Source organism: Vigna unguiculata, chromosome 11, assembly GCF_004118075.2.
Source record: "Vigna unguiculata cultivar IT97K-499-35 chromosome 11, ASM411807v1, whole genome shotgun sequence".
NCBI lineage: Eukaryota > Viridiplantae > Streptophyta > Magnoliopsida > Fabales > Fabaceae > Vigna > Vigna unguiculata.
Genome location: NC_040289.1, coordinates 32,456,371 through 32,481,385, shown reverse-complemented (window position 1 = coordinate 32,481,385; position 25,015 = coordinate 32,456,371). Strand labels below are relative to the sequence as shown.

The 25,015-nt window shown below is 31.9% G+C and overlaps 2 protein-coding genes across 2 annotated transcripts; both read right to left on the bottom strand.

Annotated features, from left to right (window-relative positions):
- Window positions 1–2,778: 2,778 nt before the first annotated feature.
- Window positions 2,779–7,881, bottom strand: LOC114170065 (B-cell receptor-associated protein 31-like). The gene is made up of 2 exons (XM_028055541.1): window positions 7,451–7,881; window positions 2,779–3,402 (listed from the first exon to the last, which is right to left on the bottom strand). Exons 1-2 carry the CDS (start codon window positions 7,731–7,733, stop codon window positions 3,038–3,040), a joined length of 648 nt encoding a protein of 215 aa, XP_027911342.1. The 5' UTR covers window positions 7,734–7,881; the 3' UTR covers window positions 2,779–3,037.
- An 8,588-nt stretch (window positions 7,882–16,469) lies between these two features.
- On the bottom strand, window positions 16,470–17,186 carry LOC114170384 (glycine-rich cell wall structural protein 1-like). Its single transcript, XM_028055863.1, has one exon. The coding sequence runs from the start codon at window positions 17,184–17,186 to the stop codon at window positions 16,470–16,472; it is 717 nt and encodes a 238-aa protein (XP_027911664.1).
- Window positions 17,187–25,015: the final 7,829 nt, after the last annotated feature.

The following is a 25,015-nucleotide window of genomic DNA, read 5'->3' as shown; positions in this document are numbered from 1 at the left end:
TGTTTTTCTTGTTAAACGTATGTGAGGAATCAACATCTATCACGTGAAATGAAATGTGGTTGGGTTTAGTAGTAACCGTAAAACGTAATGATTGTGAGAAGCATTTGTAAGACCGTGCTTCATTCCCTTTTCACGTTTGTGGTTTTAGAAACGGGTTTCTTTCTTTAAAAAAAACAAAACAGTTTCTACAACAAATATTCATTCAACATCAGTTAGCTTTCCATCTCCAAAATCACTTTTGAAAAAGATTGCTTAAAAGTAAACCAAAAATTTAGATAGTTCAGGATGTTTTAAAATTTTAACAGAATGGTAAAGCCGATGGACAAATTATCTCTGTTTTCGGACAAGTGTGTTTTTCCTACTAAAACTAGAACAAATGGGTGAAAACGTGTTTATCTTTTTAAAGTTATGATTTTGGCCAAAAGCATATATATATATATATATATATATATATATATATATATATATATATATATATATATATATATATGTTATTGATATTGAATAACGAAAAGAAATTTTTATGAAAATTATAACAGAAATTATAATGAGTTACGATAGAAATATTATGTTAAAAAATATATATAATATCACCACATATAATATAATTTTAATGTAAAAGAATTGATATTATATCTAAAAATTTAATTAATAATAACCTCATACTAAAACATCACAAATTTAAAGGTCACAGTGACAACAACGACGACTGGACGTGGTACCTGGCAACAGTAGTAGTGGTTTGCAATAGGAAAAAAAAAAACTAAACACTTGTTTTAGGTTAAAGGAAATTTTATAGAACGCTTCTTTATGCACCTCCAAACTTTATCGAATTATCGAATCTTGAAATCCGGTTATCTCTACATTTTTTTTTCACCGGATTTAAAAGTTTGTTTATATGTGGATCTTTACCGGATTTTAAAATTTAGTTATATGTGGATTTTTTTTTCTTTTTTGTTTATCAGATTTTGAGATCTGGTGACTATGTGTTGAATTATTTGTTTACCATATTTCGAAATTCGATTATTTATCAAATTTTTTTCACTGAATCCTGAATTCTGATTTTTGTGAGTATTCATCAGATTTGGAAATTCGGTACACTTAGTTGTACACCAAATTTGTAATACCGACAACTACATCCCTTAAAAAAGGTTAACTGGATTTCTTGTTCCGATTCGTATCACATCTTTCAAATATTTTTTCTGTAGGGAACTAAGTACATCTCGACCTCATCTAAGGACGAGTACATTCCGACTTCAACAAGGGGCAGGTATATCTCGATCCAATCCATATATATACTTAGGGTATAAACGTACATCCTAGTACATATAGGCTCAGACATATAGATGTACATGACATGCTCACAGACGTATATCCTAATACATATGGGTTCAGGCATACAGACGTACATCCCAGTATATATGGACTCAGGCATACAGACGTACATCCTAGTACATATGGGCTCTGACATACAGACGTACATGCATACAGACGTACCTTCTAACCCATATGGGCTCATGCATACAAATATACATCCTAGTATATTTGGTCTCAGGTATAAGGCGTACATCGCAAATGGGATATAAGACTGTAAGAATGCATATTCAAGAATAATGATAGCATAAAGGAATGTAACGATAGTTTTGGTTACAATAGGACATTCATAGGGTTTATTAGTATTTACAAAGAGAATAAAAATAGATACAAATGTAATAAAGTCAGGATTAGACTCAGTAATGTAAGAAAGGGTTCAGTGTTCAAGGTAAGAGAACTATCTTTACTTCATCTTTTACTCATCCTTCAACTGGAAGGATTACTAATTTAAGCGTCAAAGTGTGCCTGTAGATACCCATCTTTCAAGAGCATAGTAGTTGTTTAGGGAAAGCTCTGCAAAAGAAGGATGAAGGACTAAAAACTCTTAGAGACAACTTGGTTTCGTACAAGAACAATTTTGATTCGGTTAGTTCTTCTAAATTATGTTATCAGTTTGCTATTATGTAGAGGGTAAATTAGGAAAAAGAAAAAAATTGGAGGTGTAAGAAAAAAAATGGGGATGCAGTAAGAAGCGCACTAAGTTATATTAAATAGTTTTAGTCAGATACAATTTTTAAAATTCAGAAAATTAAGGATGCAATTAGTCCTTTCTCCCACACCGCCGCGGCTGCCATGTGAGAAGCATTTGTAAGACCGTCGTGTGTGGACAAATGGTCATGCTTCATTCTCTTCTCACGTTGTGGTTTCAGAAACAGTTTTCTTTCCTTAAAAGGCAAAGGCAAAACAGTTTCTACAACAATTTTTCATTCAACATCAGTTAGCTTTCCGTCCAAAACCACTTTACTTTCGAAAAAGATTGTTTAAAAAAAAACATCAGAGATAGTTCAATATTTTTTAAAATTTTAATAAAGGACGATGATATTTGATACCGATGGACAAATTATGTAATCCTCTTTTGTCGGACAAGTGTGTTTTTGCAACTAGAACTAGAACAAATGGGTGAAAACTTGTTTATCTTTTCAAATCAAAATTCTGATTTTTATCCAAAAGCCTATAATTATGCAATTCCGGTTTTTGTTTTATAGAACAATTTTAGTGGACAATAAGATAGAACAGATAGCCATGATTTAATGTACTAAATTTTATAAATAGAAAAGAATAGCAATGTAAACAAGACACTATGCACTGAAGGTAGATTCATGACTCTTAGAACCATAACGTTATCTAATTCAATTCACCTGCGGTGATTTTCCAAGTTATGAATATAACAACTCAAAACTCAACTTAGGCAATAAATATCCGTTCCTTTATGATCATCTTACCATTATGAAGAATATGGTTATAGGGTAATAAATTCATACATAATATGTGAGCTGCTTAAAGTGCAGCAAGTTCACTCAATCCAGGGTTAATCTGTTTCAAACACTTAGTATATACAAATGTGACCTCATTAAGAAAGTATGAAGCATTCAAACTGGAGTTAAACACAAAGGATAGAGTTGTATTTTAGATATTTCAACAAAATCACATATTGTTTTTATTATCAGGATTGCAAAGAGCTCTGCTCAAGGGACTGCAACTGACTCCGAAGACTCTGATTGTCTTCCAAGAGGCGATCATATTCCATAAGGAAACCCTCCGACTGCTTTTTATGAGCTTCTACTTCAGTTTCCAAAGACTTAGCCGCATGTCCTTTTGCCTCACATTCAGATTCCAGTTTCTTAATTTTGGACTTTAATGTGGCAATCTCTTCAGTCAATGTTTTCAGTTCCTCTGTATGGCCATTTTTGCCATCTTCAAAACTTCGGCTTTGTTTCTTAATGGCTTCCATGGTCTTCCTCAGTAAACGAAGCTCTCTTATGTAGTGGTGCAATCTATCAATCATCAGAGAGAGGAACAGCAAAAACCCTGCACATTTTATAAGCGAAACTATGAATATAAAAGACTACAGTAAACAAAGAAACACCCAACTCACGACACTCATGACACCCAGAAAGCACTTAAAACATACCACACTTGAGAAAATCTAAATATGGCGAATCTTGAAATAGTAGTTCATCGAAAAGCCAAAAATGAAGACTATAACCCAAAAATTGAAACTGGCATATATGATCTAATAAATTGAACTCACTGAGAGTGTAGATAAATAAAATAAAACAATACACCATTACAATTTAACAGTTTTAAAGAAAAATAAAGATGATAATTAACAAGGATATGTATATCGATTTGTAACAAAATGGGTGTCCCGACTGCCACTTTTTTTTTTTTCAACTCTATTATAGTGTGATGTTGTTATTTATACTTAAAGTCTTCAATTTTAGCACCACTAAGTTAAATTTTATAATATTATTCTTTCTCACTATTCAAAAGAATTTTGTCCATCAGTGTTAATCAAGTACTTATTACAAGGTTGTACTTATTTTGTCAGAATCCCTTGATTTAATACTGTAGTTAATATTTTCTTGTACAGTATTAATTACATAATTAGATGATTTAATTACCTTTCATGACTAGGAGGATTAGTAGGCTGACAGTATATTTTATATTTATTGTACAAGATCACTATCCTGAATTGTAAAGATAGATATATCCATCATAAATTAGGATTTCCAGTTATTATATCTATGTATTCTAATTAATAGCAATTGCTCCTTTATGAATAATATCAGAAACAATTTTTCTGACAAGGTATCAACGCTCTAAAATCCTTGGGAGCCTGTGTAATCTCTTGTGCAGCCTGTATTGTCATAGTTCAAACTCAAAAGTGTCTGATACTCAGAAAATTTGACTCACCACAAAGTTCAGCACAGAGGAGATTCTAAAAATAAGGGACTGCTGGATACTTTAACAAAACCTGCAAACTCGGGTAATTTCTCCTTAGCATCTGCAGGTAATATTTTGTTCACTCAACAATACCTTAATTCTTCTAAAGAAGGTGTCTGGGCAGTTGATTCAAGAGCCACAGACTACATGATTCAACCATCTACTGGGTTTATATCTTATAGACCTTGTCCAAGCAACACAAAAATTGCACATGCAGATTGAAACTTTCATTACCGTTGCTGAAGAAGCAGATATTATGATAAACCAGAACCTAATTCTGAAGGATGTTCTGCGTATCTGTCAATTTTATTTCCATTTGCCAGCTTACAATGGATTTACACTGTTTTGTGTTTTTAATCCTACAACCAGCCAATTTTAGGATCAAGGAACAACGAAGGGGATTGGACTTGCTAAGGATGACAACGGGCTTTACCTTCTAGAGGTCACTAATAGGATGCATGGCACTCAGAGCCAAATTCCTTTGTCTTTGATGTCAGAGACGACTGTTTCTAATATAGAAAAAAATTTGGTTATAGCATCTTCTTTTAGGTCATCCATCATTCAACACAGTAGAAATTATGTTTCCTAACTTATTTCAAAAAGTTGACTAGAAAAATGCTATTAAGGTTGAAATGGTTGCTCTAGAAAAGAACAAAACTTGGGAGTTGATGGATCTATTTGATGGAAAAAATCTTGTTAGATGTAGGTGGGTTTTCACAATTAAATACAAGGCAAATGGGACATTAGAAAGGTATAAGACAAGTTTAGTAGTCAAGGGATATATAGTCAAACATATGGGATTGGTTATTTTGAAACTTTTTCATCTAATGAAGAAATGAAAAAGGTTAGAATTTTATTGTCTCTTGCAGTTAACTATGGATGGTGTTTTGCAGCAGTTTGATGTCACAAATGTCTTTCTGCATGACAATCTTGAGGAAGAAATTTACACGGAGGTCCCACCTAGGTTTAAAGCTGAGACCGGAAATGTGTGTAAACTAAGGAAGGCTCTACGGATTGAAACAGTCCTAGAGCATGGTTTGGCATGTTGACTATTGATGAGGACCATGGGGTACAAGCAAAGCCCAGGTGACCATACATTGTTTATGAAGCATTCAGAGTTACTGCACTAATTGCCTAAATAGATGATATAGTTGTGATAGGAAATGACCAGGTAGGACTGAAAGCCTTACAACAATGTTTGATAACAGATTTTAAATTAAGGAGTTAGGCAGATTGAAATACTTCTTGGGCACTCAAGTGCCTCATTCCCATCATGGTAATTTTATCTCACAGCAAAAATATGTATTGGATTTATTGGCTGAAACTGGTAAATTGGAGGAGCAAGAAACAAAATCTTATGATGAGATCAAATGCAGAGGTAGAGTTTAGCACCATGGCCTTGGGGATTTGTGAAATACTGAAGTTAAAGATAAGTTTAAAAGACTTGAAGATTGATGGGAAGAAGCCTATGAGACTGTAATATGATAATAGGTCAGCAATAAATATTGTACATAATCCAATCCAGCATGATAGAACTAAGCATGTTGAAGTAGACAAACACTTCATAAAGGAGAAATTGGATAATGGGACAATATGTACACCATTTGTATCCTCTCAATCAACTTGCAGATATATTGACCAAAGGGCTAACTGGTGCTACATTTCAGTCTATTGAATGGATGATTTCCACTTACCAACTTGAGGAGGAGTGTCATAATCCCTTGATTTATGTTGCAGTTAATATTTCCTTGTACAATTTTAATTACATCATGAGGAGATTCAATTACATTTCAGAATTAGGAGGATTAATAGGCTACCAATATATTTTATATTTATTTTACAAGAACACCGATCCTGAATTATAGGTATAGATTATATCCATCACAAAATAAGGATTTTCAGTTATTATATCTATGTATTCTATTTAAGAGAAATTGCTCCTTTATGAATAATATCAAACAATTTTTTTGACATTATTATCATACACGGATAAAAAAAACTTACTATCATATACAGATATGAGACAAACATAGAAGTAGATCATAAAATTCATGCGTGTTGGTTTCGTTGGGATAAAATGTTTCAAGTATTATTGTGATTGACAGGTGTGCTAGGTGCTCTTGAACTCAATGGAAATTTTTAAGAAACTGCAATAAGATTAGCAATGCTTGTGGTACAGGATGTTGGGCTGGGTGATAATGAACCAACAAGAGCATTTATTATTCCTTCCCCTTGATCCCTTCTATCTCCCTTTGCCTGGTAACCCCCAATCACACCCAAAAAAGCTAGATATGAAGGCTTTTATCTAAAAGCTAGATTTTGACAAAACACAATGAATACTTTAGTTGTCTTATCTAGTGGGAGGAGGCTCCTGTTGATGTTCAAAACACTTACGAAAAGGAAACAAAACAATGCCAATCAAGCTAGTCTTTGACACAATCAAATAATATTACATTAAGTCTTCCACAAAGAAGAAACGGCCACTCACTCTAATGATCTTTAATATAGCATTACATAGCAACAAATGCTCTGATATGATTTATATCACAAACTACAGATTACCACGGTCACCATACCATCACTTCATTCTTCAGATATCTAGTTTGAAAGCACTATCATGAAACAAATAAATAACCCAGCTGGGCAACTAAACCACATCACTTGCATGAATCTTCCCTCTTTTCGTTATGATTTCATCGTAAGAGTAATTTTGCATTCTTTATTATGACTATCCATACCAAATTTTTACTTAACATCTCACAATTCAAATTCAAATAGACAGTTAAAAGTATTATACCTGTCAAATACTCTAAAAATTTCAAGCAATCAATTATATAAGGATAAAGAGGCCAAATGAGTAAGTAATTAAACCTTAAAAAACAACACAACGGAATTTCCAAAAAATTCATCAATCACTGTAACCTCATATATGGATAACAGCACAAAAACCCTCAATCACTCCATCTACAAATCAATTCGAAGCTAAGCAATTAGTCCTCCATAGTACACCTTTGTTCCACAATTGACAAAAATAAATAAATAAATAACTCAAACAATTTAACCTGATCCCACAAACCCTGGAAAAGAGGCGTATGAGTTTAGAAACGAAAGAAAGATTTGTGAGACATACCCATGAGAGAGGCTTCGAGCATGTGCTTGGACATGAGAACTTGGTCGGTGGGGTTGAGTATACCGGCCTCGAGGGTGCGTTGCTGGATCTTGGCCATGCTGTAGAGGCTGGAAGAGAGAACCACAACCAATGTGGCGCCCACGGTGGACACGACGATGGGGCCGCGGCCGCGTTTGACCCGATCGAGGGAAATGATGACCAGTTTTCTGAGAGGGGTCTTGAAAACAAGGGTGAGAATCAGAAGCATTTCGCTGAAAATCGCAGTGTAGAGTAGATGCAACATCTTGTTGGAATCACCTTGGATCACTGGCAGAAGAGACTAGAATTAGGAATAGAAGAGAATAGAAAGGTATGAAAAAGATGAAGAGAAAAAGCGCGTGGATTCAATGAGGGTCTGTGTTGGTCCAATGAGGCGTCACCCCATGCATGTGTTTGGAATTTTCTGTATTCAAAACTTGATTTTTCATTTCAAATGTCAAACGAATACGTGTTAACTCATGCGTGAGCAGTTAGAACTTTCTATTAAAATCTTACATATAAAAGATAAATTAATTAATTATTTACTATAGAATTTAGTTTAAATTTGTATTCACCACGAAGTTAATTATTTTTCTATAATGAAGTACAAAGTATAGAAAATTTTATATAAATGTGTTTGGTTTGAAAAAATTATACTTATTTAGAAATTTAGCTACTCATTCCTTAATCAGTACCTTTTTTGTTTTTGTTTTTATTTCTCATTTAAATGCATTTAGTGTTTTTTCTTTCAGACTAATTTCTTCACGAGAATATTAAAACAATGAAAATAAAAGACTAAATTAATTTTAATAATTAAAATTAAATTATGTATAAGTTGATTTATGAAAAATATCTCATAAAGTAGAACATTTAGTTAAACCAGCTCAAAGTTATAACATAAAAATAATTAATTGTTAAATCACATCTTAAATGTTAAATAATTATAAACTTTAATAATAACTTTTTTTTTAATTTACTTTAAGTAATCATATTCTAGAAAGTTATATAAATCAAATTTCAGGTAAAATTCCTGTAAAAATTTATTCTTCAATATAATTTAAATAGGTATTACTTATTAAACTTAAAAAAATATGAATAATTAAATTAACAATAAATAAGTATAAAAATAAATCAATAAATAAAAAAGAGTGTAGCAATAAAATAATTATCTAAAAAATTGTAGTCATAAACATGATTTAAACATGAAGGTTTTTATTATTATTCAAAAAATAAAATATGTAAAATATAAATTTCATACTAACCGATTCTTTTATAAAGTTGATATAAATAACTTTCTAAAATAAAATTATTAAAAAACTATCTTACCAAACTCATAAAATAATTCTGTATGAATTTCATCTATCAATCTTATTTATAATCTAGATAAAATGTTCTAATTATTATTAATATATATTTACATTTATAGAAAATTTACATTTTAATTTTTAAAAAGCGTTTCTATAAATTCTTATAAAATGTTAGTAGAAATACACCCTTAATAAATAATAATACTATAACCATAATATGTTAGGCTTTGGTCATAAGGTGAGGCATAGAATGAAAGTCATTGGTCAACTGTGACAAAATATAATTAATTATATACCCAAACAGCTGTCTAAATTAGAAAGAGACCACACATGTGACGGGTGAATAAAATTTCCATATATTAAAATAGAAAAATATATTTTGATTTCCTTCGATCAAATATTAATACAGTGAATTGTCAAATACTATTTATTTATTTTAAAGTTATCGATGCTTTTTTAGAAAATAATTTTCTTTCTTTTTATCAATTAATCTTATGGAAGTAATGTTCATAGATATTTCGAATAAAATAATTAAAAATGACGCTTTTCTACTTCAGATATTTCTCAATCGAGGCAAAATAATTTTTATATCCTTAAAAGATAATCGAGACCTAATTTTTTGAATTTAAATAAAAAAATTTGAAAGTGTACGAATTTGAAAATTTTGAGAAATATTAATCCTTGATTGTTAGAACCGAGAAAGAAAAACTTTTATGTTTTGATGATGATTATTTGGACCATAGAAGAATAAAAGTTTGTTGAAATTACAAAAATACCACTGTATCGAAATATGTTTCAGATTTTTTTAACCGAGACTTAAAAGACATTGTAAAGGCCTAAATTTGTATCAGTGATAAGACATTTTATTCTTATGTCAATTATAGTAATTTTTAATTTTTATCAATGTTCCTCGTTAACTATGGTCTACAATGAGAAAAATATTTTCCATAAATCAAATGATACAAATGAAGTTAAGACTTTGTTAGATTCAATTATAAGGTAAATTTGAAGTCTTTATGGAGGATTAAGAGGTTCATCATTCACTACTTTGAGATTAATGCAATTATATTTAGGAGATATAATTTTAATATAGTGTAATAGATTAGGAAAGCAAGAGGTATATTTAACTTCAAGATACATTATCTTTTCATCTCTTTACGCTTCTTTTTGCCCCAAACTCACTCAAACATGTTAAATTTAGAATGAAAGTTCATAATTACAATCTTTGGATGTTTTTATTTTGTAAGTTTAGTAAGAGGTTATATATTATGTTTGAATGTGAGATTAGATTGAAAAAGTGAAGATCATTCTCTATCAAAATATACGGTGTATGTATTTTATATTAGCCAAACATTTCATCAATTGTCATTTGTGCTATGGTTTTAAACATCACAAATGTTAAATTATTTTATAATGAATATCCCTTTTGTTCTATTAGGATTTTAAAATCAATATCTCGGCAAAAATAATCTGTAAACTTTTATGGTGTGTTTGGACGAAACAATTTAAGAGAGTAATTCATTTATTTGGAGAATTTGAATTTTTTTGAAGTAAAATGACTTGTTTGGATGAGGAAATTAAAAGGGAATTGAAATTGAGGAATTTTAAGAAGGTATTTCAAATTACTAAAATAGTAGAATTTGAAATTCACTAAAAAAAATGAAAGAAATTGAAATTTCACATTTTGTAGAATTCCTCATTGTTCAAGATTAGGAGTGTCAATTGAGTCTAGATGACCTAGACAAGCCGACCTGCCCCGATGACCCATACGGGTCGGGCCGGCTAGACAATCAGACGGACTAGGAAGGCCCGATGACACAAACAGAACGGGCCCATTGATAATCAAGGTCGGACGAGTGAGCCCAACTACCAAAGCAGGCTAGGCAGGCCAGACGACCCAAACAGGTCAAACAGGTTGACGACCCACATGGGCCGAAAGGGCCCAAACGGGTCTGACAACCAAGACGGGTCGAACTGGCCCAAGGACCCAAACGGGCTAGGGACCTGATGAACCAAATAATCACGATGATCGAGACGAGCCGAGCTGTCCAAATTTGGCTGAGTTGACCTCGACTAGGGATGTCAACGGGATAGGTAGGGTACAAGTAGTAGCTCCCCTGTACCCGTACCCATATCCGTATGAGTATCTGTTATGCGGGTACCCCCATATTTTTTTAATATCCACGAATATTCATGGGCACTCGCGTGTATTTATAAAAGAAAAATTTAATATTTAATAAAAAAATTTAACCATAAATTCAAATAAAAATAAAATGCATAATATTTATAAATTTCAAACAAAGTGAAAATGATCCATTTAAATAGTGTTGAATGACAATTTACAAATAAATGAAGATTTTTTAAAACCAATTGATAAAAAATAACTCATTCAAAATAAATGTGTTAATGTTTTAATAATTTTCTTTTTTAATCTAAATGAGAGTATAACAGGTATGGGTATCCACAAGTATAGATACTATGATACCCGTACCCGCCTCGTTAACAAGTGGGTATAACAAATACCCGTACCCGTTACCCACAGGTATCCATTTTCTACTTGTTGCGGGTTTTATACATGGATACCCACAAGTACGAATTTTTTTGACATCCATAACCTCAACCGAAATTTGAAAAAATTTGGTTGAGTCTGCACCGGCCAAAATTTGGCCAAATTTGATTGAGTTGGCTCCGACCTAAATTTGGCCAAATTGGACTGAGCTTACGCCGGCCAAAATTTGGTCGAATTTTGTCTAGTCAGCTCGATCGAAATTTGACTAAATTTAATTTTTTTTAGTTGACAATTATATTTGTTAAAGTTAATTTCAAAAATTATATATTAAAATAAATATTATTAAAATGAAATTTTATTTCATAAGAGAAATTCAATTATTTTATCCAAATAAGATATTGAAATTTAAGGTATTTCAATCACTTTATCCAAATAATTTATTTAGAAAATGAAGAAAATTTAATTGCAAGAATTTTAAATATAATGTATTTCAATTTCTTAAAATTGTTGAAATGGTTCATCCAAACACAAGGTTAGACTGTCTCAACGATTATGATTTCTAAATAGTGTTAGTTTTGATGCACCAATATTTCACAACTAAGAAGTAGGGTGAATTTGTTTTGACAATCTTTACCTAGTTTTAGCAATTTCGAAACCTTTTTGGAAAACCTTTGCTTGTTAAATCAATTGAAACAATGTGATTGGATGCTTAAAGTTTGGATCATTTATATCATTTCAAAGATAAAGAGGAGAAGAGATAAAACACACACAAGAGATTTTATACTGGTTTGATTTCTTAGAATCTACATTCCCCCTAGCAAACCACAACTAGAAAGATTCTTTCACTATATCTCAAAGATTTACAATATTAACAAAGACACTTAGCAAATTTGAACTTTAAGACAAGAAAACCATACAAGCAAGGCTATATCACACACTTGCTTCAAACACAATAAACAAGGCTATACCGCCCACTTGCTTCAAACAAAATTAGCAATATAGTGAATTTCAAACTATAACAGAATACAAAAATACAGCTTAGAAATCAGATTGAATACACCTTTGTTTCCTTCAACTTGCCAAGTCAAGATCCATGTAGTAGAGATCAGTCTTGATGTATCTTGATGAACTTCAAAAGAGATCTTCAAAGACTGCTCCAAGAAAATATTCAGCCCTTTTTTCTTCTTTCTTTTGATTGAAAAACGTGAAAAATAGCAGGTGCAGTGATCTAATTATATTGATCAGCTACTGTCATGACGAGCCTAGTTGACTAGATTAATTAGCTAATTGACTAGGCTCAAATCCAAGTTCCAGAATTAATCTAGTTGACTAGATTAGTATTATAATTGATTATCGAGACAACATAATAACATTTTTTTAATTATCTCACATATATCAGACATGACTGAATAATCTAATCAACTACGTGTGAGGCATTTACCTCATACAACATGACACACATCATGTTCACACACATATGTCTTGTTTGGATCCCAACACTTTTATGCTATCATTTTTCTTCTTGACATCATAAAAACAACATAGATTTGAAAAATAGGAACAACAAATAGTTACATGACTAATAGTTTCTGTATTATATATAAAAAATGCAATCAATTTCAAATTACTAATGTTTTAAAAACTAGATTTTAATTTTAGATATTTGTATATGTTTAGCCAACTTCGCTTATCTTGTAGGAAACTTAATTTTCATATTGACAGAAAAAAAACTTGTATTTCTAGATTTTTTTTCTTGTTATAACATGAATCATCAGCATCAAGAAACCTTAGCATCAATCAAAAAGGTTCCACAATTCACAAAGATATATTTTGTGATCTAAATTGGCAGTAACTCTCATAATATACTAATTTACTGAAAGGTACTTTTTTTTTAATTAATATTACAGTATGTTAAAAAAAATGTTATATATATGTTTCCAAGAATTGGAATGTTGAATCGTGTACAAAACTTGAATAAAGGAGCACAACACGAAAAAACACAACACCAAGTTTACTAGCTACCAATCTTTATGATGTCAGAGGGAGTAAGGTAAAGATGTTACGGAGAACACAAATTTTCGGTTCTTTTATGGTGTAATTATACTTAATAATTACTGGAATGAGTAATTTTTAAAAAAATTACCGATATGAGTAAGTTGTATCAAATTTATACTATTTAAAAAAAAAATCGTATATCACGAATACGACTTTATTAAGTTGTAGATAACAAATACAATTTCAGTATGATATTAATATTAATACTGCGAGGTATTTTATTTTTTATTAAAAGAACAAAGTTGAATGTGAATTGAACGACTTGGGACAAGAAGTCGAAATTCTTATTAATAACTTTTTATATAAATTGTGGTTGTGTTATACAACCTTTTTGGAACCTTTTTGGAACGAAGTCTACAACTTTAATATTTTCTATTTTTTAATTTTTAGTTGAAATAATAGATTTAGTTTTTATAATGATTGATGCCTAATTTTTTTAATACTTAATAAGTTGTATTAAAATAATATAAAATAAATAATGGAAGATAAATTTTTAAAAGATTAAAGAAAGATGAAAAAAATATTATTAGAGAGAAAAAAAGAAATATTATTAGAGAAAATGATAAAATATATTATAAATGACATCTTAAATTGTCAAAATATTATTGTCCTATTTTTACAGTTCTACAATAAGTTGAGAAGTGATGATTTCACTACTCAACTAATTGTAGAACTTTAAAAATAATATGATCATTTATAATATATTTTACATTTTTCTGATAATATTTCTTTTTTTTTTCTTTCTAATAATATTTTTCCCTTATTTCTTTAATTTTTTAATAATACTTTTTCAATTATTTATTTTGTTAATACAATTTATTAAGTATAAAAAAATAGGTATCAATCATAATAAAACTAAATTTATCATTTTAACTAAAAAATAAAAAATAGAAAACATTGAAGTCGTAGACTTCATCTAACAGGAGTTGTACACGACAACATCAATTTATATGTTCAATAAATCATTAATAAAATCTACGACTTATATATATATATATATATATATATATAATATATATATATATATATATATATATATATATATATATATATATATATATATATATATATATATATATATATATATATATATATATATATATATATAAATATTTAGGTACCCCAATCCATTTTTTATCTCAATCTAATCTCTATTTTGGGAAATTTGATCCAATCAAGTCCTTTCTGTTAGTGGTGTAGTAACCGTTTTAAATGGGATGCCACGTGTCAGCTTCTGAATTTTTTTATTTTTGATTTTTTGATTTTTTTGATTTTTTGATTTTTTTGATTTTTTATATATTTTTTTTTAAAAAAATTTTAAAAAATTAAAAATTTTCCACGTGTCAAGCTGACATCGTGCCAAGTGGCAGTGACAGTGCCACGTGTCACTATTATGGGAGGTGTCATTTTTTCATTCTCAATTTAGTCCCTGTATTTTAATTTTTGTCTCAATTTAGTCCCAATTTTTGTAAAAATTATGCAATTTCGTCCCCTCCAAATTGAAACAAAAATTATAAAATGTTATACAAATATTTTTATTAAATTTGAATTTGTTTCACATTCAATTTTACTTAAAATTGTTTTCAAATTTTAAATTTATTTGTTTTTTATTGTTACATAAACTAGTTAACTTTTCTTAAATTATATAATTGTTATTTTTATACCAACTAAAACATTTGTATAGAAATTATTGAATTTTACACATTTTAAAAATATGCAATTATTTAAAATATAAATTCAAATAAAAAATAATATTAAAGTATAATGTAATAAAATATCAATATAATTTATGAATTTTTTTATTAGCATTATTTTCTATTAACAACTTTAAAACAATTTTAAATAAATTTTAATGTAAAATATAAATTAAAATAAACTTAATCTTGTTAAAAATATTTATTTGAAATATCAATTTTGATAGAAATATTTGTGTATATTTATATAGAAATTAAATTTGGTTTCAATTTGGAGAGGAACAAAATTGCACAATTTTTACAAAAATTGGGACTAAATTGAGACAAAAATTAAAATACAGGAACCAAATTGAGAATGACAAAATGACACCTCCTATAATAGTGACACGTGGCACTGTCATTACCACGTGGCACGATGTCAGCTTGACACATGACAAATTTTTATTTTTTTAAAAAATTTTAAAAAAATAATTAAAAAATAAAAAAAATTCAAAAAATTCAGAAGCTGACACGTGACACCCCATTTAACACCGTTAGTACACCACTAACGGAAAGGACTTGATTGGATCAAATTTCCCAAAATAGGAATCAGATTGAAATAAAAAATAATTGAGGAACCAAATTTAAATTTTATTACGAAAATGAGACTAAAAATATAATTTAACCTAGAAAATTCTAAGTACATAAACTTTTGCAGCAACATAGCTGCAATGCAACAGTCCACACAAATTGGTGTTAGACCAACAAAAGTTAATTATTACATTCATGTAAATTCTGCCTACCTAGTATTATATATTCCTTTTGAAGCCCTACTAGTATTGTCTTATAACTCTGGAAAATAATTTTTTACAATTAAATTTTTTGACAACTTTTTTTCATAATTTAATGTAGTATCTTTTAAGTGATTTTTATTTTTTCATTTTTCTATATTTCAAAATTAAGATGCATAAGAAAATTTTGTCAAAAAGTTTAATTGTGAAAATATATTGTATTTATAACTCATAACTCGGACTTTCTCTGTGCTTCACCTTCCATTTTCCTCTGTTGAACCATGTCAGTGTTGTGTAATTCTCACCGTAACAAAACATTTCACATCAAGAGTCTTTTTAGACGTTAGAACATTAGTGTTGCACAATTTGAAATCTAGAAATTAATAAAACTTTAAGGCATTAACAGTTTCGGTAACTAAAACTTCATTAAACAACCCAACGCAAGCCTGGAAAAGGACTGATGATTTATATGTAGATGATTTTGTGGTGTATCAATAATACAAACAAGCAAAGCCTTGCGAACACACGAATCAACCGTGTGACTAATTTAACATGGATATAACGAAATTGTTCCAAAACCTTTCACTTCTTAAAACACTTTATTCTAAAACAAAACAACGCGTTAACGTTGGCTAAAGCTCCTTAATATCATGCATGCATGCAAGCTTAATGTTTACCCCCACCTCCTCCGACACCAACACCAAATCCTCCACCATGACCCGAACCTCCACCGCCACGACCTCCACCTCCCCCTCCCCCGGCTCCTCCACCAATTCCTCCACCCCCTACACCACCTCCTGCTCCAAACCCACCACCCTGACCTGAACCTCCACCTATTCCCCCACCTCCACCACTACCACCTCCTCCACCGCCACCAATTCCCCCACCAACACCACCTCCTACGCCAACACCACCACCAAATCCTCCCCCGTGTCCAGAACCTCCACCTAACCCACCACCACCACCTCCTCCTCCACCCCCTCCACCTCCACCTGCTCCACCACCTATACTTCCACCAACACCACCTCCTGCTCCAAAACCTCCACCGTGTCCGGAGCCACCACCCAATCCACCTCCTCCTCCACCACCGCCGCCTCCACCTCCTCCTCCACCACCGATGCCTCCCCCAGCACCACCACCTACACCTCCTCCAGCTCCAAAACCTCCACCGCGACCTGACCCACCTCCAAGTCCACCTCCTCCTCCGCCACCAAAGCCGCCACCGCCTCCGGCACCACGACGGCCCAACCCATCTCCGAATATTTGTTTGTCAAGCTTCTGATCTCCAAGAACAAGAGTGGCAACACTGAAGTGAAGAAGAATGCAGAGAAGAAGAGCACTGACAGAAACCCATTTTGGATGAAAATTAGTAGCCACAGCCATAATTGTGTGAACAATGATACAAATGCACACACTTTATCGAAGTGGGAGATGCTGCTCTTGCAAAACGACTAGTGTTGTTTATATAGGCTTCGTCCACTAGTGAGTGCTATTAATGGCTCCTCATCTTCTGCACCGTTGGGGATTTCGCCGCAACATTAAACCATCGCAAGTGGCAATGCTATCAGACTCCAAACGCAACCACAGTGGACTTTTGCTCTTTCTACACTACACACACTTAGTTTTCGACCATTTTCAACTCCAACACTCATTTTATTGGGTGATGATAAACGAACATCACACTTATTCAACACTAACATTTTTGTTTTAAAATATTAAATATTTGGAGATGAATCAAGTAGAAAAAAAAAATTATTAAGTATTAAATAGGTGAAGAAAGATTGAAAGTTGTGTGTTCATAACTTTCCTATTTTATTTGGAAAATTATAGGATAGTTTTCATTCTTTTACTCTCATATTTAACTTCTTTATAAGGTGTAGTATGAGTCATTTATTTAAAAAAAAATAAAATAATATATTAATCAATAATCCTAATAAAATCATATAAGAAAAATAAAAATACGAGATGAGAGTCATAGTATCTTATTCATTTTATTTACTCTAATTAACTAGTTTTTTTTCTCCTTTTCGTCATTATCTCTACATCTACAACTCCTCTGGTCTGTTTTATTCATTACCAGAAGCATATCGCTAACTAGTATGGGAAGCTTTTAAAGTATTAGAATATTTGTTCATGTGTAACAAACGTTTATTTATTGGATTATAAAGGATTACAAAAATATACAAATAAAATTAGTTATTATTTTTAACAATCAATTTATTATTATTATTATTACAGGTAATCATTTAAATGTTGTTATAGTATAAAAATATTTTACAATAGCGTTTGATGTTTTACTTTTGTAATGCGAAAGGTTAAACATATGAATAATATACTTCAATGTATAAATAATAATATATGTAAATAAAAAGCTTTTATATATATGTCTAAAATATTTTTTCTATACATATAATCTAAAATTTAATTTAAAAACATGGAATAAAATTATTTAAGACATATAATTAAGTTCTTTCTTAACATATGTGACTCTAATTAAAGTGTAACCATTGTAGACTGAAAGCCTTTTGAAAGAAAAAAAGAAGATAGATAGAGATATTCACCATAATATATTAATAGATCATAGGTATATTAATACATCCATAGATATTCACTATGGAAATAGAATTTTCAATGTCGCAAATGTGTGATTTTAATTTTAATCTTTTAAGATTTACTTTTTGAATATATTACATTTACCGGTCGAGTTATTTTAATTGTTGACAAATTATAAACAAATGCCAAGTCAACAAATTTTATTAAGCAAAATATTTAAATTGTATGATTAATATATTCATTTTTTTAGATATTCAATTATTCATCCCATTGCAAGAGACATAGATGGAAGAAATTACAATGAAGTGGGTTTCCTTTATTTTTGGTGTTAGTGATTCATTGCATAAAACTTAGGTTTATCTAGTATCTAATCATTTGTAAGCTATTTGTAAAAAAATTTAATGGTTTTGTGGTTGTATAAACAATTTCATGTTTCATGTTTAATTATTTGTTGGACAAATTTATTAGAATTGATTTGGTTGGTATTGTATGGTTAATTTGAATGTGATTGGTATTGTATGGTTAATTTGAATGTACTTGCAGGTGAATTGAATAGAGAGAAAGCAGGATAAATGAAAAAATAATTTTGAAAAGAAATTCTATTTACTATGACGATTATGACTGAAATTGTCATAGTAAATGTGACTTATTATGTCAGGTGTAACACTAACTTTCATATTGAATGAAACTTATTATGTCATGTCTTCATGCACATGATAGTAAGTGAACAAACAATGTCAAGATTATTAAGTCATGTGATAATAACCTCACGTTACTATGAAACATATTTTCACATTTGACATAGTAAGATGAATTTACTATGTCAGGTCATTCATAGTGTCAAAGAAAGTGCATATTTTCTGCCATCCAAAATTATAACGTTAGGAAAACTATCATAGTGAATCTTTTAGAAATTTTATAAAATGTGTTGTGTACAATAGAGAATAATTGTCATTACCACTTCCTTTAATTTTGAAATATGATGAAACATATGAATAATTAAAATTAAAAGTAGAATTCAATTTTTATACCAAATCTTACATGGAAAACTAAGAAAGAGTACATCTACAACATTAATGGAATAACATTTAAACTAATAACTTCTAAAGATATTGTTGAGGGTTGAACACCGTCGGACCCAAACCAACACGTTAACATATAAAAACCAATAATATCAAAGCACAACAAAATATATATTCCAAAACCAAAATTAAAATAACATTTTCAATTTTATTCTAAACAATTCAAAACTTATAATTTAGTTTTTTTTTTTGTTAAAATAAACTGTTAGAGGTGGCAGTGATGACTAAGGTGTTGTGAAACTAACTTCGCAAGACAACAATGGCACGTTATGGACAGGCTGCAATGGTTAAACAAGCGTGTCTGCGAGAAGGGAGGACTGCTAATGAGATGGGTCTTCTCAATGACACCGTAAGGAGGATGCTTTTTGCATGTAGCGACGGTAGTACCGGTGGTGAGATAAAAGCTCCCCTAGGGCGAGAATGGAGGCCTAAAACCCACAAATGTGTGGCATTTCAAATTGAGAGAGGATAATGGAAGTGAAACAAATGAAGACACACATTAATGGAGGTTAAACCAAGTGCGAATGAGGCTCACAAGTGATGAAGAATGAGACATGAATGAGACAAAAGGAATAAGAGAAAAAGAGAATAATAGAATCCAGACGTAGGCTTTGAATAAAAAGGGAAATTACATTTGTAATCCCCAACAACTGATGCAATATCTTATTTTTTGTTTTAAAAAAAAATTCAAATAAGATACTACATGGATTCCCCTCCCCCAACCGATGTAGTATCTTTTGTTAGATGAATAATACATCGGTTAAGTTGAACAACAACATATGTCATTGTTTTCAATATTTACAAAATTGTCACCACATTTTTAATTACATCATTTCTTGATAACTGATATTGTATATCATTATTATATCCACAATTTGCACTAGTGCAAACAATCTTAATTCAACTCAAATAACAATGCCTAGATTTCGAATTCAATTAGATATTACATCGACCTAAACTAATCACAATGAAAATTTTAATCATTTTTGTCTGAAAAGAATATTACAAAGATAATAAATCAAACTAAAGAACAAGTGATACTAATTCTTCTTTAAATCTACACTACAAAAGCTTTTTTTCCTAGCACACTCCTCTCTTAATCAGATTTCATTTGTTGCAACTCTATTAATACTAACTAGCCAAGAAAAAATGTTAAACACTTAGTAAAGCTCTGCACTTCCAATGTTTTTCATATAGGTCATCATCCTTCCCTTTAATTCCATTAATCAGCCACTTATAAGAATATTGTATAGTATACTTTTATGATTCATCTGCCTTGCAGATCCATTGATCATTTGTATCCCTTTGAGGTTTACACTCTTATGTATCTCTTGCATCACTCATCAACTACTAGTTTCTCCCATTCCTCTTTTCCATACAAAGTTTCATATCCTTTGGTTTCCATTCCACACATCATTCCAAAACTTTCTTTTATTTCTTAATTCTCTATTCCAAGTTATATTACTATCAAATCAATTACCCCATTTTGCTCTTCCATACATTCTTCTTATGTGTCTCTACCACTAAGAGGCATTGACACATTCTTTGTTCTCATTTAGGACTTTTCAAGATCCATATTTTGATATCAAAATGTCTCTCCATAACTCTAGTTTTTCCTTTCCAAACCTTCATTTCCATTTGTCGAGTAAAGCCATAAATAACTTAAAATACCATAAAGAGATATTATGTGTAGGCATACTTAAATTATGAATATTCACTGAAAGAAAATTGTTGATTTTTGACAGAAAAATTCAGGGGATAAAATAAAAAATAGGTTGTTAATTTGAGTTTATCAACAAATTATTGACAATAAAAAATTTATTTGAAAAATGTTTGTCGATAAATTTCACAAATATATCAAAACCTTTGTCGATATACTGGTGGCCTAAAATTCATTGGTAAATATCCGTCGACAATTAGTGATGACCTAAAATATGTCAATAAATACCTTATGATAAATATTTGTTGGTAATTACCGACAACCAAAATTTGTCGATAAATACCACATGTTTCTGCTGGAACGGTTGAGTACTAATAACTCCAAAGTGGTTCAATTCTTCACTTCTTTCTCCTTAATTCGTCTTTTGTCTTCTTTATTCTGTTCGGTACAAGTAACCCTTCGTTCATTCAACAAGAACTCGAATGGTACTTGCAAAAGGCATTTCGATGCTTAAGTCAAAAAGGGGGTCGATTTCTCTAATATTAGATGTAGCAATCAATGTAATCAACTACCTTACTTGGACTCCTATTTATACAAATTGTAATTGGCTTTTACTTACTATCGACCTAATTATGGCCTAATCACACTTTAGTCCTAATTTCCAAGTTGATTTGTGCTAGTCTTTGTAGATGCTCTTAATTGTGCTTGGTGTACGACCAATCGGTAACTCAAGTGGTCAGTCAAATTGTGACATCCCTAAGGAATATTACTAAAAAAATAAATAATAAAAGAAATAATTATATCAAAAGTTGTCTCGATAATAATCCCAACGTAGGAAAATTTAAATTCATTAAAAGAGCGCGCTAAAACTCATAACTTAAACCATAAAGTTTTACAAGTTCTCGAAGTTTGTGTTCATAAATAAAAGCATAAAAATACATGTGAGTAAATCCTAGCTCTAATCCCAAAGCTAGCCTTCACTCTGTCGCCTAGACATCGTCAGCATCACCTGTGTCAACATCTGCTCCCGTGCAACGAATCACACGATCATCGCCATACACAAATAGAAAGGGTGAGCTGAGAAAATAAAATAACAGGTATATAGCCTTCAAATCACACCCTGGTTAGCCTTGGACTCGGGAATATGATGCTCACATGAACCTGCCCGCTCGTGGTCCTGCCTCTACGAACCTCCCCGCTCGTAGTCCTACTCTACGGACCTCCCCACTCGTAGTCCTGCTCTACGGACCTGCCCGCCCGTAGTCCAACACATGTGATCCACCAGCCACGTACCTCCCCGCACGTGGCATTTCTCAGACGTGAGCACGGAACATACGAACCTACCTCGCTCGTATCCCCACGTGAGAGTAACTGGATATAAACCTCCCCGCTCATACCATCACATGTTAACCACCATTCATGAACCTACCCGCTCATGGCACAACATCTCCCGATCTAAGTGTAGAAGCATTGCTCAAACAACACACCAAGCAAACAAAGGACAACAGCATCTCCGCCTGGCTCGGCCCACATGCCGCCAGGCGAAACTGTTCCAGACCGCTTGGCGGTACCAGCTCACCACCAAGCGCTAGAGACCTCCCAGCGTCACTGTTTTACCGCTACCGCCTGGCGGAGCATGTCTTGCCGTCCCTCAGTACAACGCTCTCCCACGTTAAACCTATCGCCTGGCAGTGATTAGTAGACCGCCAGGCGCCATACCAGAACAATACCTTACTGATTTGTGGCACCTTAGTTAGTCTAATTTACTGCATAACTCAATTTCATGACCAAATAGGGACTCCAATATCGACTGCTCTTTGTGGTTAATCTACCACTATTATATGTAATCAAGTACCTATACTTTTAAAATGATTAATCCATCTATTCAACTTTATTCAAGTAACAAGAACATTATCATAACATAACGATTCCATCCACCCTATGAAAATAGCTAGCATTTCAATTCCTTAACACGCTGAACTGACCAACGCTTGCCTTTGCTTAACCCACTTATCGAGTTCTTTTATCCTTCAATCATTCTTAATTAGCATACCAAAACCCAAGGACTTATATTTGCTGACAAAATATGCTTATCCTCTCCTACCACCATTTATTTAAATCTGATCTTATATTCCCATCAACGTCTTCATTTCCTGTTGGACATCAATAAATTGCAATTTCACTCTTCCCTTCGACTCACTATATATATATATATATATATATATATGTGTGTGTGTGTGTGTGTGTGTGTGTGTGTGTGTGTGTGTGTGTGTATAATTCACCTCCTATCCATCTATATTTCCTCCACTCAAGCTACTTTGCTTCCCCAACCCCTCATTCATAAATTCTCTAGTTTTCACTGTACCAACTACTCCATCACCAAGACTTCCCCCCCCCCCCCTCTCGCACTGTCCAAGGCACAACATCCAACCTGGACTGCTACACGTCATCGCCTGGTGGCCAGCATGGAGCCGCCAGGCGGCATACCAGACGCAGACTTCTTTACGCATTTTTCTGCATACTCCACAATCTCAACTCTCTTCTCCTCTCCCCCGATCACCACCACATATTCATTTACAACATTTTCAACACCCGTTCTTACCAATATTATTTTTTTCCGCATTCCATGTTTCCAATTACTTCCTAATTAGCCCAAACAACCCAAGGTTCATATTAACTCCTAGGTTTCCACCCCAAACTTCCCATACACGAAATTCCAATATGATCACAAGCATCCCAACATATCAATTCAGAACAATAAACTATTACACACACACACACACACACACACACACACACACACATATATATATATATATATATATATATATATATATATATATATATATATATATATATATATATATATATATATATATATATATACACACACACACACAATCACTAAGCCTCAGCAATCGGTTACATTCACCCAAAGCAGCATTAAAACCACCAAACAGAACGCGAATAGTGTCGCGCCGCCTGGCAGAAACTCATCGCCGCCGGGCGATTCAAACCAAAATAAGAACAGTCGTTCATCACTGATGAGCCGCCTGGCGGTAGGGCTTGAACCGCCAGGCGGTTTCTGGGAAAAAACCCAGAAACTCGATCAAACAGTGTAGAATCAGATGGAAGACATGCGATTTCAATCAACCAAAACACAGTACAATGTACATGTATCTAAAACATAAAAAACAACTCCCCTTACCTGGATTCCTTGCTAAATTCGAATCGGTATGCTTATCCCTTCACATAAACCTTCCTAGCCTTTGTTTCCAATCCAACCTTCGTGATTTCAGCCTCACCACTTCTCTCAATCAGCCCCAAAACTCTGGAAAACCTTTGCTTATGATGAGTACGAATTCACAATGCTCTCTTTCTCCTCTTATGACCTTCTCTCTCACAATTACTCTCACTTAATTACTCTTTTAATGCCTTACACGAATTTTAATAAAAAATTACACTAAGGCTAGTCCAATGTTTAATTATCCCTCTGTTTTCCAGCCCTTAGGTTACCTCTCCATTGGCTGCTAGGTTTCTAACCCTTTCACATTCATGCCAAAGGAAAAATTGGCAAGAAAAAATTATTTAGTTCTCAACAAGATTTGAACCCACACTCTTGCACATACCAAACCAAGGCCAAACCATTCAACCAATCCAAATTTCATGATAACTCGTACAATTCTAGGAATTTATTATCACACCACGCATTCAATATATAAATACACAAAAATGCATAATTTAAATAACATCCAAGTGGCACACATAGGACTCGAACCTAAGTCTTCACACACAATAAAGTACTCTCAACCACTTGAGCTAGTACTTTTCCACATCATAATTCATCACATTAATTGCTTTAAATGTTTCTATTACCCGCCATAATTAAATAATTATTTAAATAGCTATTTAATTTT

Bases quoted from the DNA above. Each gene is read 5' to 3' on its own strand.
- LOC114170065 (XM_028055541.1), bottom strand. From the start codon at position 7,733: ATGTTGCATCTACTCTACACTGCGATTTTCAGCGAAATGCTTCTGATT. The intron at 3,403-7,450 runs GTATGTCTCACA...TAAAATGTGCAG, and splicing joins GCTCGAAGCCTCTCTCATGG to GGTTTTTGCTGTTCCTCTCT.
- LOC114170384 (XM_028055863.1), bottom strand. From the start codon at position 17,186: ATGGCTGTGGCTACTAATTTTCATCCAAAATGGGTTTCTGTCAGTGCT.